Here is an 18,793-nt window from a genome sequence, read left to right as displayed (position 1 = left end):
GCCCCGCTCGCCCCGCCGCCACTTCGCGGCGCCCCGTGGAAAGTCGCGAGCGGCGCGGGGCGGTCGCCGCGTCCCCCGGGCCGCGCCGGGCCGGGCCGAGCGGCGGCGGGAGCGGGAGCCGGGATGTTCCCTGGCTGCAGAGCGGGGGGAGCTGCTCCCAACTTCTCCAGCTGCTCGGTGAGACGGGGCTGGGGGGAACAAGCCTGGATTTTTTTAAAAAATATCCTCCTTTTCTCTCTCTCTCTCTTTTTTTTTTTTTTTTTTTTTTTTGGTTGGAGGGGGCGTTTTTGTGCCTCTCCCCTGCCACCCAGTTATGCATTTGTAAATCTCGGTGATTTTATTTTATTTTATTTTTTGAAGTGGCTGAATTTGAGGGCCAGGCGGCCGGAGTCGCTTCCCTCCCTGCGGCCCAGGGCGCTCGCACCCGCCACCCCTGGGCCCGAGCCCCGCGGCCACCCCGAGCCCTGCTCGCCSGGAGCCGCTCAGCGACAGAAGAACCAACGGGTTTCGTTTTCTGGCTTATTTTTCCTCTTCATGATGGCTTAATATTTTTTTGTTTTAATTTACTCTTTTTCTTTTTATTTTTCCTTATTTTTAAGAGGCTATAATTCTTTTTAATTTTATTTTATAGATATATATATGTATTATATATATGTGTGTGTGTATATATATATATATATATATATATAAATGATGATAAGGGAGTTGATAAAATTAAATCCCTTGCCGTGCAATGAAATCGGGATGAGAAGCACCACGGCTGGGCTAGAAACTTGCTGGGGCCGAAGCAGCGGCTGCCTCCAGCTCGGCGCTGGCTCCGAGGGCCGCGGAGCAGGGACCGAGCGCRGCCGGCAGCGGCTCTGTGCCCGCTCCGTGCCCATTGTGCTTCTTTTCCAGGCTCCAGCCGGATGCCCTGGAAGATGCTGCGAGCTCGGGACAGGAATCTCTGCTCCTGATTGTCCAAACGCAATTCTTGTGCGATGGAGACACACGAACCAAGAATTGTGTCTGGACATCTGTAGCAGAGATTTCAACTTCACCGGCTGGGCTTCAGGAAGGGAATTGGAAGCAGAAAAATAGGACCTTCTTCCCCGGATTCTGTGGACASCAAGGTAATAATATTCCGGGCCGGCGAAAGGCGCGGGCGCCTGTGTAAGCCTGAGTGCGATTTCAAGGAAACTGAATAAATACGAGTGGCGATTCCTCACCTCTCAGCTCTGCTGGGCATTTCAGTTGGAACGCGTCAAATATCCGCCGGGTCGAGCGCCGCTCGCGGGATCCTGGCGGCGGCCGGGGCCCGGCTCCGGCGCCCGCGTTCCGCCGGGATGCCGGCRGGAAGGAGCCGAATGCGGCGGGCGGCTGCGGCCGAGCACTCCGGCCCTGCGGCTCCTTCTCGGTTTAGCCTTTCCGCCTCCCCTTCCCTTAATTGCGTTTTAATTTAATTTACTATAATTTCCACGCGCCACGGTGGGGACCCTGGGAGAGGCGAGGGAGGGATCCCCGTCTGCCCGGCCCGCAGCTCCCCGCAGCCGGGCCCTCCTCTTCCTCCTCCTCCCCGCGGGAGGAAGGCAGCCCCGGCCCCGCGGAGGCCGCGCCGAGGCTCCGAAGCGCTCGGGCCGCGGGCAGGGATGGCGGCCGCGGGCAACCTCGGAGCGCGAGGCCGCGGGAAGGAGCCGGTAGAGCGGAGCCCCCGTCCTCGCTCCGAGCCCCTCCGAAGCCCCCGTCGGGAGGCTCCGAACAGAGAGGCTTTATGTTGCCGCGAGCCGAGCGCCTCGGCCGGGGCTGCCAAGGAAACCCGGGAGGAGGAGGGAAGCACTGCGAGACCCGAGCAAAATTTCACCCGCTGCAGGACAAAGCTGGAGGCAAAGGATGCTTTTTAACGGTTTTTATTCCAAGAACTTCTGCTACGGGATTTTGCCGTATCCTTATTCCCCGCCTYCCCTGGCCCAGCTTCCCTCACCTTCGTATTTCTAGCTTTTCTAGCAGTGATTGGCAGCTTTTACTACAGCGGGAGCTAATCCATGTGGGTCTACCTGTGCCAGGCGGGGGAATAACGCTTCCAGGGAAGAGCTCATCCTGTCAGGAACTGGCAGCCGAGGGGATGAGAGCAGAACGACCCGGCCTAAGGCAAAGAGGCCGTTCAGTGGCAGGGCAGACGGCAGAGCTGAACAYGAACCTGCCTTTTCTCGTGGGGTTTAGGCCTGTTTTGAGGTGCTCACCATCCGCTTGGGGCTTTTTGGATGCTTCCTGCCGTCACCTGGAGCGCCCCTTTCTTTGCTGGGGCGCCCAGCGAGGTAAATAGCAGGCGAGGCCGGGAAGGAGAAGAGGCTGCGGCCCGAGCCGCTCGCCAGGGCAGCAGGCTGGACTYGAGCTGCAACAGCTGGATTTGAAAAAGGGCAAATATTATTTAATTACCAATCCTGTTCTCTGAAGTTACCGTTTCTCAGAGGAAGCAGCATCGAGGTCCCGGGGTACCTTTAGTTACGTAGGTTACAAAGGGTAAATCCGCCAGAGGGGAGAAGTCGGGAATTGTTTTGCAGCCGTCTCCCCCCGCTCGGGCAGAATAACTCGAGTGTCGCTGCAGGACACGGGGCCGGGGGCGATGCCGGGGCCGGCGCGWCGCGGTGCTCACGCGGCTCCGGGCGGCCTGGGAGAGGAAAGCGCAGGGAGCGCCCGGGGCTCCGGCTGCCCACACGGGAACGGGCCAAACCACGTGCTCTAGGAGTCGGGTAGGAACACGGGCGAGCAGGAGCGTGGGCAGCGCGAGAAGGAGCGTGGAAGGACTCCCGGTGGGATGACGCCGGGATGCTCGCTCGGCGCGTTTGGGACCCGCTGGCACTGGCGCCGTCTGCTCCGACCCTCCCCGTCGTGGCCGGCAGGCCGGGCAGTCCGTCTGTGCAAGGAAACTTCTGGAAAACAGAACAGCGTTCCCAACCTGGCCACACCAGTATCCGTCAGCTCCCGGGACGTCCTCAGAACGTGCACTAAGAAGCCACCCTTCCTGCTGGTGGAAAGGGTTAAAAGCCACTTCCCTCCCTCCTTCCTTCCTTCTTTCCCTCCTTCCTTCCTTCCCAGCTTTCCGCGYTCTCGCTGGGCGGTTCTGGCCACTTCAGCCCCTGGGTGAAGGCTGGTGCCAGGCGGCGCCCCCGGGAGCACCCGCCACGGCGGGACCCTCCCCAGGCGGCCTCGGCTCCGCAGCCGGCAACGCGGCGCCTGGCGGACGCTCCGGCAAACCGGAGCCCGAGGAATCCTGTCCGTCACGCTCACGGAAAGCCAACGTGGTGCCCTTACCAATCTCCGCCGTCTTGGGCTGGGTTTATCTACCCACCAAGGGCACGGTTATAAACTGGCATTGGTCACTGCCTGGTCCTTTCCCCTCCCTGGGCTCAGGTACGAAGCAGGCGTAAGGCAGCAGAAAAACAAACTCAGAAAGCGAAATGTTCCTCTCTGCTGCCCATGGATAATTAGCAAGACAAGCGCAGAGCCGCTGCAGAGGTCGCTCAAGCTGTAATCTCCACCAGCTCGTGGAAGAGCCAGTGAAGTTACCTTTTGTTTCCTTGCGTTTCATGTCCCACCCTTCCCCGATCACTTCTGGGGCTCGCTGCAGAGCCCATACAAAAGACACTCTAATAAATAAGCATTGTGCTGAAAAGAATCCCGGCTCCCGGCACAGGCATCCAAGCAGCACAATTCCCCCCGAAGGTCTCGCTGCCTGAAAAGACACCCCGTTCTGCTCGGTTTTCAGGGCCCCTCTTGCCTTCTCTCCAGGAAAAATAAAGTCCCACAGGCGGGAGGTGCTCTCTGCTTGCTGGGGTCCCTGGAAGCGCAGTCAGGAGGGGTGAAAGGAGAACCAAGAGATCGAGGCTGTTGTGCTGCGCAGCATGCTGCACGCTGGCAGGGCTTTATTTGGATGTTTAGGAACAAGTGAACTCACTGGGAAGACACAGAGCCTGGGCACAGACAGTTCAGGAGAGATTTGGGTAGGTTTAGGTCTTGGCTTGCTTTTTTTCTGCCCAAGGGTGTGGATTTAAGTCCTTGTTTTTCCAGGAGTTCACCCGCCATGTAATGTCGAGATGAAAAGCACGTTATCCTGGTCCTGGAGTTTGTAATCCAGCTCACCCTGCAGGCCAAGACAAAAAACAAAAAACGGTTTAAATGTCACTTTGAGAGGCAAAGAGAAAGCAGCTCATAAAAAGACGGGGAGCGCTAGGGAGTGCAGCAGGGGAAGACCAAGGTTTCAGCCTGAACGGACGCAAAGGTGAGAGATCATGCAGGGAGCTGACACGTTATCTCGGGAATGTGCCGCTTCCGGCACCATCGTGTCCACAGAACAAGCGGTTGCCTGAGGCAGGAAAACCGTCAGACTGTTTATTGCCTGAGCTCGAGAGGCATCGACCAGTGGGCACTTTGGGGAGAACCCTCCGCCGCGCTGCTCTGCGCAGCCACCCGGCGCTGGGGCCGGGGCTGTGACAGTGCCGGGGCCGGGGCGGTGCCCGGTACCCATCACGTTGTGTCCCCAGGTGTGGGTGACATCTCGCCGCCCCCGGAACTGCAAGGGCTGTTGCCAGAGGTCAGGGAATAGAGGGGATCTCTTCCCACGCGCCGACAGGCTGATGAGACTCAGCAGGCTGGGAAAAGGCTCCAGGCTTCCCAAGAGCCGGGGGGTCCACAAAGAGAGATCCCAGGCTCCCCCTTCCCCCTCCAACATTAGATTCTTCGCTTGGGGCAGGAATCACAAATAGCGTCTCTGGAAAAAATCACAGAACAGAGAGAGCAGGATTTGCAAGGAAGAGAGTCAACCTGGAGGAGTACAGACCATTAGCTCCCAGTCTGCGTCGTTGATGAGCACCAAAATTCCTGGCCTCCTGCAGAACACAGAGAAATAATTAGGATACAGGGCTGCCGAGCAAACACCCAGGGCACCCGGAGCCCCCGGGTTCGGGCAAAGGGATTCCCCCTCTTTGATCCTCAGTGTCCTGCAACTGTCTCTCCCGTTACCAGGGGACCTGGCACACGCTTCAGCTCACAAAGATCCGTGACAAATGTGCAACACTCCCAGCGCCACCCCGCAGTCAGGGCTGCTTTGCACAGCTCACTCTGCTCCATTTCTCCTGGCTTATATATTTTTTTTCCCTCTCCCCTCCATGAGGTTGGCCCCATTTTGACAATAAAAATACATTTCCCAGAAGGAACGCGTGCTGGCGCTTCTCCGAGCGCCTGCTCCGGTCCCAGGGATGTCAGCAGGGAACGGAGGGAGCTGCTGAAGTGGAATCCAGGGTGCGGGTGCTCACAGAGCACCCAAAGCACACGTGGGTTTGCCTCCCATTTAACGTTTAAGGATCTGGGCTGCAAGAGACAGACACGTTCTCTGCAAAGCACCACAAGATTCACCTTGAAATTCCTTCCAAATCAATGGGACACCTGCTTCCTTATCCCRTAGCATATCCCGTATTTTCCTAGACATTAACTTCCTTCTTGCAACCAGCATGAAAAATGTATCGCCAACCACAGGGATCAAGAGGGACGCACAAGGAAGATCCACAACGTTTGTACTCACACAGACTCCCCTTCCATAAATAATTCCTGTCGTTCCTTCAGCAAGTTCTGCTTGATCCACTTGAGCAGCTTGCGGATGTCCCCTGAAAGGAGAAGGGACAGCAGGTGAGGCCGCTGGGGGCTCCCAGTGCATCCCAGGACGGCGACTATCCACAAAAAGAGGGAACGAGGGACGGGCTGGCCGGYTGGGGAGAGCGGCCGAACCTTCACTATGGGGAAACCGAAACGGCCCTGGCTGAAGGCAGGGAGCTCCGAGGCTCTGCCCCACCGCCCGAGTGCTGTGGGGCAGGTTGGCAGCTTCCCGGGAAAGGCCGGGCGGGAAGGTGGAGCCTTTCCCTGAGCGCCCCGGGTAGGAGCAGGACGGGTCCCTCTCGTGATGTGCCCACATCGAGGGCATCCCCACAGCGACCCACGCGTCCCTGCCGCGCCGCAGGTGTCCGGGACGGTAACTGCCCCCCCCACACCCCACGGCCGCGCACCCGTGACTGCCCCACAACCTCAGCTGGAGCCGCGCGTCTATTTAGCCCTGGGGGAGCTGAGGGAGGCTGACCAGAGCCGGGGCCGCGCGCCCACCGCGCTCCCCGCGGCGCCTGGCCGGAGCCCTGCAGCTCCCGGGGCGCCCGTCCTGCCCCCCGGGCCTCCCGCCGCGCCGAGCCGCTCCGCTATTAACGCTCAGCCTTTATCTTGCCATTTCAGGAGGTGACAGGGAGGATTTGTCTTCACGGAAAGGGAGGAGGAGACACTGCTGGCGGGTTTTTATAGTATGCATTTTACTTGGTGAGGCAAAAACAATTTCTTTCGCGATAGCATCAGTTAATTTCCTACTGGAGAGGTGAGGAGCGACGGAGGGGGAGCAGGATGCGCTGCGGGGTCCGGGGAAGCTGACAAATGCCCGCGCGGAGGCCCCRGCCCTCGCCTCGGCGCTCCCACCATCCCCACAAACCAGGAGATCATCCCGAGCCGCGAGCGGCTGCTTGCAGGGGCTGCTCCCAAGGCCCCGGGAGCCGCGTGCGGTTTCGGGGTGCCAGGAAGCCCCCGGCGGGGGCTGCAGCCCCTTTTGGGGGGGCTTCCCAGGCCTCCCCCGTGGCCGACAGCCTGCCCGGGGTCCCGGGGAGCCTCTTCGGGCAGGCGGAGCTGGAATAAAACAGAGCATTTGCTGGGCGGGCAGCACGTGCAGCAGGTTGGCTCTGCCCGCCGTGGGGATGCGCCGGGATGCCGGATGCCACGGGGAAGGAGCGAGGCTCCTCCATGGGTTGGGAATCTCCRTGCCGGGGATTTTCCCTGCGTAGAGCATGTGGCCGGGCGGATATTTCAGCAACGGGGCCGCGGCTCCGGTCACGACGCAGGATCTGCGTGGAGCCGCCCACAAACCTGCATGCGGGTTCACGGACAGGACCTGCTGCTCTCCCGCACCGAGGGGAGCCGGCGGCACCAGCGGGTCCCCTCGGCCTCCCWGCAAGCTGCGGAGAAAAGGCAGGAGGACGGAGAGAAGCCTCCGGAGCCGGGAGCAGCCGCGGCTCTTCCATATTTATGGCCGAGGCCGCACACAATGCGCGCGGCCGCCGCGGCAGCCCCTTTCCCGGGAGCTCTCCAGGGACACAGAAACACGCGGCGGCTGCGTGGAAGGCCGCCCGGAGCGGCCGGCGCGGAGGCCGCTGAGTCACGCCGGCCCGTGCCGGGTGACGCCCTCGTCCCGACGCCGTCTGGGATCAAGGGGGTTTTCAGCCCCACCTGAGCCTCCATTCCCTGACTCCTCCCCTGGAAGCCACACGCACATCCTGGAGAATTAACGGGAAACGAAGGGGGATCCCTGTGTGAGCCTGGAGCCTCCCTGCTCCAAACAGGAAGGAAAATTAAGACGCCGGCCCCACGGCCAAACTGAGGACGGAGCGTTTCCAGCTGCTTTTTTTTTTTCCCACTCTCATGTCCCTACCCACTCTCATGTCCCCTTTTGTGCAACCAGTTTGACCCCAACCAATCGATTATAAAGGATGAGAAGTGACCAGCCAGGCACTAAAACCATCTCCCCCGAGGAGGGCACGGGAAAGGAACCAGACCACTGGTATCGTGAGGGTCGGTGCAGGAGCCATYGCGCGGTTCGCGCAGCCGCTCCGCATCCCACTCGCCGTCGCGACGGAAACAAGCAGCGGATCCGGGTCTCCTACCRGACACCTGGACCCTTCCTGAGACCTTCTCCTCGGGACATGGCGCTGCGGAGCTAACCCTGGTTTCCAGCCCCTTGGGCTGAGCATTGTGCCATCAGGCCCTCTAGAAAGGACTTAGGAGAAGGAAACCCGTCAACGTGACCAGGCGTCACATTCGGGACAGGTTAAACCATCCGGTCCCGCGGGTGCCGTCACGGAGAGGCCTTTGCTGGCGCCCGGCGGGGACAGGGACGGCGCGCCCGGCCCCCGAGGGAGCTGCACGCGGGGGCTCACACGCTCCCGACGCTCCCTTAGGTCACCAGCTCCAGCCCCGTCTCGTTCGGACGCGGGGACAGATGGCTGCAGGTGCCTGTGGGCCGGGACAAACCCCTCCAAATTCTCAGMAACAAATAACCCAAAGCTAAATTAAAACAAAATGACAAAATGGGAAATGCTGGAGAAAACAGCGTCGTTCGAGTGCCCAGATGGGAGCTCGAAGCCGCGATTCGGCATCCCCCAACCCATGCAGCGACACAGGCAGCGCAGGGCCGCGGTGCCACCAAGGCCCGTCACGGCGTGCAGGACGCGGGGCTGCAGCCGGCGCAGGCACCCAACGCCCGCGGCGCCGGCCCCGCTGCCTTCCACACGCTCCCCGCCGCGGGAAGCGCAGGGACCGCCGGCTTCCCCGCGTGTCCCCCGAGGCCCCGTCCYGGCGTCACCCCGCCGCGCAGCAACGAGGAACGCGCTGGGCTGCCCCTGCGGGAGAAAGGAAGCGCGGGCTCCATCTCCGCACCGCCGCAACAAGGGCCTGGGCTCATCCGCACCCTCAAAACCCAGGCGGAAATCCATAGATCTTCCCCCGCTCAATAAAACCTCCTAGGCCTGACACATTCATCAGTGATAACTCAGCAAAGAGGGCGCTCCCTGCGTGCAGAGAGAGAAAACAGGTGCCTGGAATAAGAAGCAGCGAGCTGGATTTTCCACTAGGGAAAATGGGCACAGGAGGAAAAGGTGCGGAGGGGCCGGAGGGTTTGGCACAATCCGGTCTGTAAGAGTGGCTGACCGGAGCCCACGCTCGGCCACAGGGAGCCCACAGCCCCACATGTTCGTTCACATGGAGCCCACAGCCCCACATGCTTGGTCACAGCGAGCCCACAGCCCCACGCACGCCCAGGCCCCTCCACATCCCCGTCCAAATCCACACGGAAACAAGGGCACCCTGCAAAGCGGCCGGAAAGGCACCCGGAGGGTGCAATTACTGCTCCATTTCCGCCCCAGCTTCTTTCAAGCAAATGGGGGATCCCTATAAAAGCCTGACCGTGGAAAATTCCCTTCTGGTCTGTAATAAATAAGAGAGTGGCCGCGTGGTCACTAAGGGGTCAGTGCTGCAAGAGGTTTGTGCGCGGGTACCTCCCCGTGGGCGCCCACGTCTCCGACCCAGAATGCGACCATCCATCACAGGGCCCGTGGCCGAGCTCCAGCTTGTCGAGGTCACTCACGGCGGCCGCTCCACCCCTTTCGCAGCCTGCAGCCCTGACAAAGCCCCTTCCCGGCCGCTCCTCTCCCGAGGTGCCCCGGAGCCCRGGAACGGGGGCAGAGGGGTTGAAACCCCCTCGTGCCCCTCGAGAATCCCCTGGGTTTATGACCAGAAGTGACCCGTGGTCCCTGCGGCGCTGCCGGCGGGCGCCTTCTCGGGTGCCAGAGCCCTGGAACAGGCTGCCCAGGGAGGCTCTGGAGGCTCCTTCTCTAGAGATCTTCCAAACCCAGCTGGATGTGATCCTGTGTCCCATGCTCCGAGTGTCCCTGTTGGAGCAGGGGGTTGGACCAGACGATCCCTAGAGGTCCCTTCCAGCCTCAACTGTTCTGTGATTCTCCGCTGCTGCGTGCAAAGGCGCTCCAGGCTCTCCCACAGAAGCGTGTTTCAAACTCTGCCCAAAGGGGCTCCTGGGGTTTCTCCACCGTCCCGGACACGAGCCGGGCGGCAAAGCGGACGAGGACGCGCCGGGAGCCGCCAAGAGCAGCGGGCAGAGCTCACACCCAGGGCAAGCGGGCTGGGTGCCCACGCAGGGCGAGCAGCAGCGCCCRCAGGAGCAACGTCCAAGCACACGGGCCGGTCCTGGCACAGACTGGAGCGGGCAGAGACCTGAGCGCTACCAAAAACATCAGGGGGTGACTAGAGTCAGACACAGAAAATCCCCATCGCATCTGCTCGTTTGCAAGAGGAGAACACCGGGGTTTGGGCTTCTGTGATTTTTCATCGCGTTACGACACCCTTTTCTCCARCCCCAGCTGCAGAACCCCTGGCGACGCTCTCCTCCGCTTCCCCACATCCACACGATGGGGAGACATCSCCGGGGTCTTCCATCACCCGCCCATTGGTGGGGGGAAGACCCACACAGACCCACATCGCAGCCATCGCCCCACAACCCTCAAACATGGGGCTCTCCCCCAGCCCCCAGGAGCCGGGGAAGAGAAACCCCCCAAATCGGGCAGCAGGAGAGCCCAAGTTCAAGGGATCCCCAACCTCCTTTGCTGGCCACCAGCAAGACTCCAGATCCAGGAGCTCCCACCACAAGAAAGCAGCTCCGAGTGGATCCTCCGGGTAAACCTAATCCYCACACATTTCCCAAGTCGGAGCATCTAATCCTATAACCCCCAATGCTATTGTCACTCCAGGCTCCCAAATAAATGCCGGTGCACCAAACTGTCTCTTTGGATTAGGATCACAGATCACTGGTGCTGGTCCAGGGTCTCGCCTCTTGTTCAAAATAGTGAAAGGAAGGAACCAGGGAGAGCCTCAAAGCTCTACTCCGTGGACAGAGAAGGGCTGGATTAGGAGTAAACGTCAAAAATAAGGTCCTGTTAACAGTTCTCCCGAAATTTTATCCTTCCACTCATGCAGAGCGATCCACAAGGGATCAATCCGAGTTCTGCCCGCTCGGATTTTGGAAAGCTTGAGCCAAATAGGGTTTCTACCAAAACCCCAACAAGACCACGACCTGGTCTGATCACTCTTGGAATCAAGAGCCTTCCCACCACGTGCTCCGAAGTGTCATTTCCTCACCTCTCCCTATCTTCCCAAGCTATCCAGGACACCGCATCCCCCCAGCTACTGCATGTCCTTCCCCGTGATGAAGGAGACCCCTCACCTCATCACTCTGCCGTTCATTCATCCTGCTTAACCTTGAACTGCTGCTGGATTCTTTCTAAGCGCCTCGGGAAGGCAACTCAAGGAAGGTGTTAGCGATGGCAGGCACGGAGCTCCGCCGAAAGCCACCAAACCGACATTCCCCCTCTCCTATTTTCCTGGTTTGGGGGTTTTTGTGCGTGCACAGGCAGAGAGGGTTGGAAAGAGAACCTCAGTGCTGTGAGAGGGGCTACAGGAGCCTACGTGCGCCCAGAGGGCCCACAAAGGACCATGACTGCACACGCGGGGAAGGTGCCYGGGATTTCCCTGGCACTGCCTGGCTCGCAGGGAATCCCCCTTGGCACAGCCCCTCGGAGCCACCTCCCGGCCTCTCCRGCGCGGCGCATCCCTCTCATCTCCCACTAGCTGCCGTGCCTTTATTCTCCATAACAGAGGAATTGTGAGCACACAGCCCTTCCTCTCACTTCCAGGCTAGGATTTTGCCTTGCTCTTCCCAGCCTTTCCTCCGCGGCAAGCACCATTAAACCGATTCCCGGCCACCCGACCCAGCCACCCCCCCACATACTCCAAGCCCCTCAGTCTCACTTGAAAGGGGAAAAGAAAGGGCCAGTGAGATGATCGGGGTAGGGGGAGAAGGGGGGGAGGATTTACAAGTGAATGGAGGTAAGAATGGAGCAGTTTGTGGGATAAAGGGGCTGCAGAGGGAGCTTTACAGATGTGCAGAGGGACGGCGGCTCATTGTTTAATTAAGCAGAAAGTGGCTCTTTTGAAAAGCAATTTTGCACAGGAGCTCTGAGCTCAGCAAACAGCTCCTGCGAGGGAGGGCAGCGGGAGAAAGGAACAGCTGGCCCGGAGCCGTGTGAACCGCATGCTAAGCGGTTTAAAGGGCCCGGGTGCTCCGCTGCCACCCCCTCGGCAGCGCCGGCGTCACCGGCAGCGCCACAAATCCGGCCGGGAGCTGAGCGGCAGCGGRGCTGCGGATCCAGCCAGGCGGCCGCGCAGCCCCACGCATCGAGGGCGGCTTTGTGAGCGCAGGGCTCGCCCGGGAAGCGCCTCGCCGGGGAGGCGGGATGCACGGATCCGCTGCCGGGGCGCAGGCAGGGAGCGTCTCCTTGGCTCTGGCCGCAGGCCCTGGAAGAGCCGCAGGGTCCGGGCCGAGCGCTGCCGCCGCCTGCCCATCCGGGGGGACCCCCCAGCCCCTTTTCCCCACCAGCAAATATTCAATTACCTGCTCCAGAGAGATCAGGGTAGAAGCCAAGTCCTCCAGGAGCTGCAAGTGCCATGCACTGTCGTTAAAAAGGCCTGGATTGCATGAAACTCCTCCAAGTGACATTTTATTATTGTTCTCCCAATAAGTCGCTTCACTACTAGAAATATTTCTATTTCTTAAAAAAAAAAAAAAACCTAGGAATAATAAGCACGGCAATAAAATTACAGGATAGTCCTAACTTATTAACCGCTAAATACCACGCAGCAACAGTGCCGGGCACTGGCAGGCAGCGATGCCAACTCTCGCTCCTGGTGTGACACGCTGCCGTGGCCGGGGTCCCCAGGCCATCCTGAGCACGTGCAGGGGCCTGCACCCCGGCTCTGACCCGCGAGGATCCCCCAGCTCTCCCGCGAGGTGCTGCTGGGCCTCTGCAAAGGGGAGCTCCCGAGGAGCACACCACGTCGTCTCTACGGGGATCTGCACATTAGCAGCACTCAGCAGGTTATTTTAATTTTCCTCTTAAAAAAGAAAGAGCTGATTAGAAATGKTTTTTTGTTTGTTTTTTTCTCTCTGTGGTTTTGGTGAAGGGAAACCACAAACAATCAGCAAATCACACTGATGAAAAACGCATCCTTGCAAACCTGTGAGTGCCAGAAAACAGCAAATTCCCGACTGCTCCAGAAGGCTGAAGCGATCGTTGCTGACACTTGTAAGGGCTGCTCCGAAGCCAGGAGCCTGACCACCAAAACGGCGGGAGAAGATCCCTTGGAGCTGGAATGAGAGGGCCGGGAATGAGCCGCATCCAAGCGGCCCGACCGTGGTGCAAACCCGAGCCCCTCGCGCGCCCAGCAGCAGCAAGGTCGTCCTAAACACTCTCYTCAGCAGGACCCCACTGATCTACACCTAAAACTACCACCACAAGGGTTAAACGAGGGCAGTTCTTTCCTCCCCTTCCAGAGAGGCCACGCAAYGCGGGGCCACAAACAAACCCAGCACTGTGAGCGCCGCGAGATGGAGGAAGGGGCTGCGACGTCGCTCGCTGTACAATGATCTATTTGATTGCTGAAGCACTTGCTTAAATTACAGGGGTTTGTTTCAGGAGGAGGCTGCCAAATACATTTTCGGGTTTTAATTTAGGGTTTCTCTCTTTTATGCTCCATTGTCTCTAACAGCCTCTTAGATGCTTGAAAATAAAGTTGATTTCCCTGCCAATTTAATCCTCTCTCCGTGTGACAAATATCGTTATTCCTGCTGCTGCCTTCTCCCACACACAGTTTTTATGCAGAATAAGCCAACAGGGCATTAGTGCCTTTAGATCCTTTAACAACATTATCAATGAGATCACCAAAATATTCAGCATTTTGGGACAAGATTCTTGTTTAACTGGAGGTCTTCCTTTGCAAACAGATTACACGGCCCCTGCAAGAAGTGTGGCTTACGTAAAACTATATGCCTAGACAAATATATATCACACCTTTTTAAATTCCTAGCTGTCAGCAACTTAAACACGTGGGCTAAACCAGCTCCACTTTGGAAATGAGGAGCTGCTGCTTTACTGACAGTTGTAAGGATACAAAGAGCCCCTTGGATAACAAAAATAGGTCTCGCCACACGGCTGAACCCCTGGGGACTTGCTCTGGTCCCATTTGCAGTTTCCTTCCTTCTGCCTTTCCTAATCCCCCCAGGAGCTTGTGGCCAGGCTTCAGAAAAGGACACGGGAACAAATCTGCTCAAAAAAAAAGAGTTAACTGCATTTCCAATCCACCCACTTTCCACCTAGTGTCTGTTATTGGGAAATTAAGGAAATGAGCGCCCACTAATTTGTTAAAACAACATTAGTGTCATCGAGAGACATTGCCCTTGTCAAACATGCAGCACAGGTTGTTTTGCTCACTTAAATATTTGTAGGTATTTGTGCAGTAATTTCCTATCTCCCTTTGCCTCTAGGATATATATTTAAAAATGTCTAAACAATTAAAAAATAGCTGGGCCCATTGGCCCAGAGAGAAGCAGCTCCTCTGCAAAAAGGAGGACAAAGACAAAAATAATCTAGAAAGAAAGGAAGAGTGGGTAAGAGAGGCCAAAACTGCCAAAAATAAGCTTGACAGCWAATGAAATCAGTTGAAATAGGGTTATAAGTGCATGTCCTCAAGCACTGCTCATACTACAGGTCTTTCCCCAGAGCATCGGCTGGTGAACACACAGGGTAAGGTGAGCAAGGACCAGGCAGCAGAGTGCACAGCTGGACAGCTGCTCTCTAACCAGTGCAATCCTGGCTGCACGAGGACAGCAAAGGTCCCACCTGCCTGTAGATACATCCTTGTTTGCCCAGGCATCTGACTTGCACTTCCGTACTGCGAGCGAAGGCAGCACGAGGCGCACTACAACACTGCCCTGAGCTGCAGTCTGCTGCTTGCTGGCCTTTCTGGTCCAGCTCAGGGTTTCTCAGCTCCACAGTGCAACCAGCAGCAACCAGATTGCTCCAATGATCCCTTATGGGGAAAGTTCCCACATGAATTCCATGCCCATCTGCCTCACCCTGGTGCTGGATGTAACTATCCCTGTAGCAGGACCTGCAGAATCTGGTGTCTGCTCCTCAATTACTGTAGCCTCCAACCAGCCCTAAATTGAAAAAAACCTGTCCCTCAACAGGCACCAAAACACCAGACTCTCAGTCGCTGGAGTTTAAATGTGGACGCGCTGCCCACTCTGCTGCYCCCGTTACAGGGAGAGCAGCACCTGAAAAACAAGGCAGCACGAACAAGCAGGAGCAATAACCTGTTAGATGAATCTGGAATAAACCACTGAAGATCCTGGGTTTGAACCCTGAGAGGAAAGCAGATCATCAGGGAGAGGTTCAGTCTTTAGGATAAATCCAGCTTCTAGTGAAATGTATGGAAATCTTCCCACCAGCTTCAAACGGGAATGAATTAGGCCACATACAACCGCACCCGGGACCTCCATCGGTTCCCAAAAGAATCATTCTTTGGCTGTAATTCTTCCCTTCTCCACAGAGAAATAAACAGCTCTTGTAATAACCCCTTCCTTCTGAGCATCCGACTGTGGTTTGAGCGCTACCAGTGCGGCGGGTGTCTGAGAATCCTCAGCTTACAGAGCACTAAAGAAAACAATACTCTACCTCCCATCCCCAGCAAGTTTAAAAGCCACTAAAATGAGTGTTTTGGCATTTCAGCTTTCATGTAARGATCTCAAGCACTTTAATAGTGCTGGGATCTCGCATTGGAACTCTCTGGTGGTACACGAGAGCATCACCACTGCCTCAGCGGCGACGGGGGAAAAGGAAGCAACACRACCAGACACACAGAGCAAATCAGCATCGGACCAAAGGGTGGAAATCAGGTTTCTGGGTTCACAGTCCCTGCTGTTAACCAGAGGATAACGCCCTATTTCAGTGCTTCATTTACACTGGAATTGTACTTATTTATGTCCAAGCATCAGAAGCGTTTGGACCARTCTCTACTAACTAGGTCTGACTGATTATCTCAGGCCTCGATGTTTATAACATACAGATTATGGTGATAACCATTCAYGAGATATTAGTTGTTAACACTCACTGATGCTCTATATTATTTCAAAAGTCTATAATCCCATTCTCTAACAGCATAAAATGTTTCTAGCTGGAAGAATTCAGAACACACCTGAAGCAAAATCACATTGCAACTGCAGGATGCATGCACATAAGGAGAAACAAGAGAGCTAGCACAACACTCGTCTATTGATATTCCAAATCACGAAATGGAAATTATCACTGTTCRTCACCGGGGTACTCAAGTCTTTAGCTTAACAGCTTCTTATTGTTTTACTGCAGGAAAGGCTATAAACAATATGTTGAGCATCATGCTCAAGCATTAGCTTTGCCAGTTACAACTGCATAGTTAATTTGAAACAATTACATAAACTTAAAAGTCAAACAACAAGTAGATAAAATATATTCATATTACCTTGCTGTCCACACACACATCTATGTAATACATATATATGCACATGCATATTATATGCCTTTTGAAAATAAAATAGACAAAGAGGGAGAGTCTATTCAGGTGGTTTCAAGCACCAGCCAAGAGCAACGTAGATTTGCTGAAAACGGTCAGAGTTTGTTGTTTGTTCAGAGGGAGAGAGGCAAAAGCCTTAAGGAAGGACATGTTTCATAATTGCTTAGAGGATAGGAGAGGTATTCAGACTACTTCTGCTTTGCATTTGCTTTGAGGATCAACCATCGTCTGCCAAAAGATGTGATCAATAACGTGTCTGAAATTGCTTTTAGAACACGGTAATTCTAGTGGTAAACGAACTGCTGCACAAACCATCATCGCTGTGCACGGGAATCTCATTTGCTGTCACTCTTTTGACTTATCTCAACATTTCTGATACTCACAAGGCTCTGGTTGGCAGGGCAAGGTCACTTGATGCTTTTTAACACCATCAAACAAGAGTTCTGCACCACCTCTGCAACGAAAAGAGCAAGGCACTGAGTTTGTGTTTTATCTGCAAGGGAAAATACCACAAAAGGGGCCATTTCCACAGATGCCGCGATAGGGAACAGGAATGACACAGTGTATTCCCGATAGGATTCTCTGTTGCTTTTCCTGCCACAGACTGCAAGTTCTCAGGGAAAGCTGGTGTCTCCTATGGCGATCACAGATCTCAGCCCCGGCCAGGACCCCGGTGTGCCGGGCATCTTCCCAAAGGAACAGGAAGGTGGCAACATTCCCAAAGAGCTTTCAAACTGTCGCGCAGCATCCAGCGCTAACCCCTCCCTTTCCCTTTTGCTCCCGACACCGCTTCGATTCGAGCAGCAGTACGGGCACCGGAACCACCGTCGCTCTCCTGCAACAGCTTCCCGTCAGAAATCTCAGGGCATTCCACAAAGCAGGAGAATCCCAACATCGCCGTGGAAAATAAACAGTTCTCCAGTTTCCACTTGCAGGCAGAAAGAGGAAATGACTCATATGAGGTCACACAGCGAGAGAGCCGCGGAGCCAGGAAGCCTCGAGCCTTGGCAGCCCCTTCCCGATGTCGCTGCTGCCCCGCGGGACGGACGGGGACACTGGCGGAAGCGCACAGAGCAAGTGGCAAAAATTACAAATGCAACTTAAAAAAACCCTTTCTCTACCCAACAACCTGGTTTAAAGCCCCTTTTTTGACATTCAGATCTCACTAGGGGTCGGGCCTTAGACAACACAGAGATTGTTTTTGCTACCAGGGCTCTTTGCAAAAGAACCAGGACGAGCGAAACACAGAATAGGGCCAAGTTCAGCTGGACCTCAACCCTGAAAAAATGGGGTTTCACCCCCAAAATGGTGTCTGGTTACCTCATTTCCTCTTGAATTTTTGTTTCAGTTTCACATCTGCAACCTACCAGCCTGTAGCTGGTGCCTCGCATATACCCGCTACCTAGAAAAGGGCAAATCCAGAAGTCTGGAGCTCTCCAAACACGGGYGCCTGTCCTGCTGTTGTGCAGCTGCAGGCTAGACTCGGTCTCCGAAGCAAATTACAAAGCCAGAATCAATTCTTAGACTCGAGACTAACCAATAAAGCCAAAGCTTCAACAGAAAGAAAACGCTAAGTCAACTGAACTGACCCAACTGATGCTCAACTGAGGTAGAGAAATGACCCTCCCTTTCAAAGAGCATCTCACTGGAGCAAAATGGCTTTCCAATTTAAACTTAGATACTTTAGATAACGTTTCTTGCAAAAATACATTCAGAAGTCTTCATGGGTGCCCTGCATCTCTCAAAAACTGCCTCAGTTAAGTATTCACAAAAAAAAAAAAATCACCTAAACAGCAACAAAAATACATCCAGACATTACTGATTTCCTTTAAATTCGATATCTAAGAGTGTCCCGGGAGGTTTTCTTGGCTCCGCAATGGCCGTACACAACAGAACCCTTGTTATGCCATGGGCAGCATCACTTATATGCAGCAGCTCTCCTAAAGGGCACTCTGTTGGTGCTCTTCCCCCAGCTCACAAAAAATAGTTATCTGGAAATTGAAGCAGCAATTATTGCCCCGAGCCCGGGCTCCCGCGGCCGAACAATCCCCAGTAATTATATGAAAAACATTTTTTCATGTAACGAAAACAAGGTCACGCTTTGTTACGGCGGGAAATGTAGATTGCAGGATAAGGTCCTTCTGTAAGGCGCGAGCCGGGGAGGACTCAGCTGTGGGCTGTACATAGAGAGCTCATTTATGCATTTCCAAGGGAAGCAAAAAATGCACCTCGCTCTTCTGGGAAAATTTAGGAGAGATACTGCAGCTGGAAGCAGGAAAGACTGAGGAAAGGCTTCTTGAGGCGAGAGTATTTAAGCGGTTATGACATTTCTGCGTCTGTGGAGCGGTGGGAAAAAAAACCCGAGTAAATAGCTGCCTTTTAGCCTTCGCTAAAAGGGGCTTTAAGAGCCGAACACAGGCGCGGCCACAACCGCTCCCAGACGGCCAAGGGCAACGCGCGGGGCGCGGATACTGCAGCAACCTGCAAGTCAGAACGTGGTGAAGAACTTGGCTGCGTTAGAGCAGGAGGGAAAGATCAGGGAGGAAGGATTAAAACGGCACCGAGGGCGCGGGCAGGCGCTCCGCACACGAGAAGGGTGCGGGAGCGCCAGCGGGGGGCTTTAGTACTAGTTTTAACGGGTAAAAGTGAAGAAAACGGGGAAAGGGGATGCGGCGGGCCGGGCCCCGCGCCGCTGCTGGGCCCCGCTGCCCGGGCCGGGCCC

General features: G+C 55.9%; 1 protein-coding gene and 1 long non-coding RNA gene across 3 annotated transcripts; both read right to left on the bottom strand.

Annotated features, from left to right (window-relative positions):
* Nucleotides 1–1,929: 1,929 nt before the first annotated feature.
* LOC112955984 lies at nt 1,930–2,575 on the bottom strand. 2 transcript variants are annotated; one of them, XR_003250971.1, is made up of 3 exons: nt 2,476–2,575; nt 2,220–2,380; nt 1,930–2,122 (listed from the first exon to the last, which is right to left on the bottom strand). It is a non-coding gene; the product is annotated as an uncharacterized LOC112955984 (long non-coding RNA). The 2 variants fall into 2 exon arrangements; XR_003250970.1 differs by having other exon boundaries at nt 1,930–2,380.
* Nucleotides 2,576–3,919: 1,344 nt separating this feature from the next.
* On the bottom strand, nt 3,920–16,966 carry URM1 (ubiquitin related modifier 1). The gene is made up of 5 exons (XM_026049592.1): nt 16,831–16,966; nt 16,455–16,547; nt 5,558–5,639; nt 4,817–4,865; nt 3,920–4,120 (listed from the first exon to the last, which is right to left on the bottom strand). Exons 1-5 carry the CDS (start codon nt 16,964–16,966, stop codon nt 4,052–4,054), a joined length of 429 nt encoding a protein of 142 aa, XP_025905377.1. The 3' UTR covers nt 3,920–4,051.
* Between the last annotated feature and the right edge of the window lie 1,827 nt (nt 16,967–18,793).

This window comes from Nothoprocta perdicaria, unplaced genomic scaffold (assembly GCF_003342845.1).
Source record: "Nothoprocta perdicaria isolate Ctin4 unplaced genomic scaffold, notPer1 scaffold_6, whole genome shotgun sequence".
NCBI lineage: Eukaryota > Metazoa > Chordata > Aves > Tinamiformes > Tinamidae > Nothoprocta > Nothoprocta perdicaria.
Note: the sequence above shows the minus strand (reverse complement) of the source record. Positions and strands in the feature narration are given on the sequence as shown.

Bases quoted from the DNA above. Each gene is read 5' to 3' on its own strand.
- URM1 (XM_026049592.1), bottom strand. From the start codon at position 16,966: ATGTTGGGATTCTCCTGCTTTGTGGAATGCCCTGAGATTTCTGACGGG. The intron at 16,548-16,830 runs GTTAGCGCTGGA...ACACAAACTCAG, and splicing joins AGCAAAAGGGAAAGGGAGGG to TGCCTTGCTCTTTTCGTTGC. The intron at 4,121-4,816 runs GTCTGTACTCCT...CTTGGCCTGCAG, and splicing joins ACGCAGACTGGGAGCTAATG to GGTGAGCTGGATTACAAACT.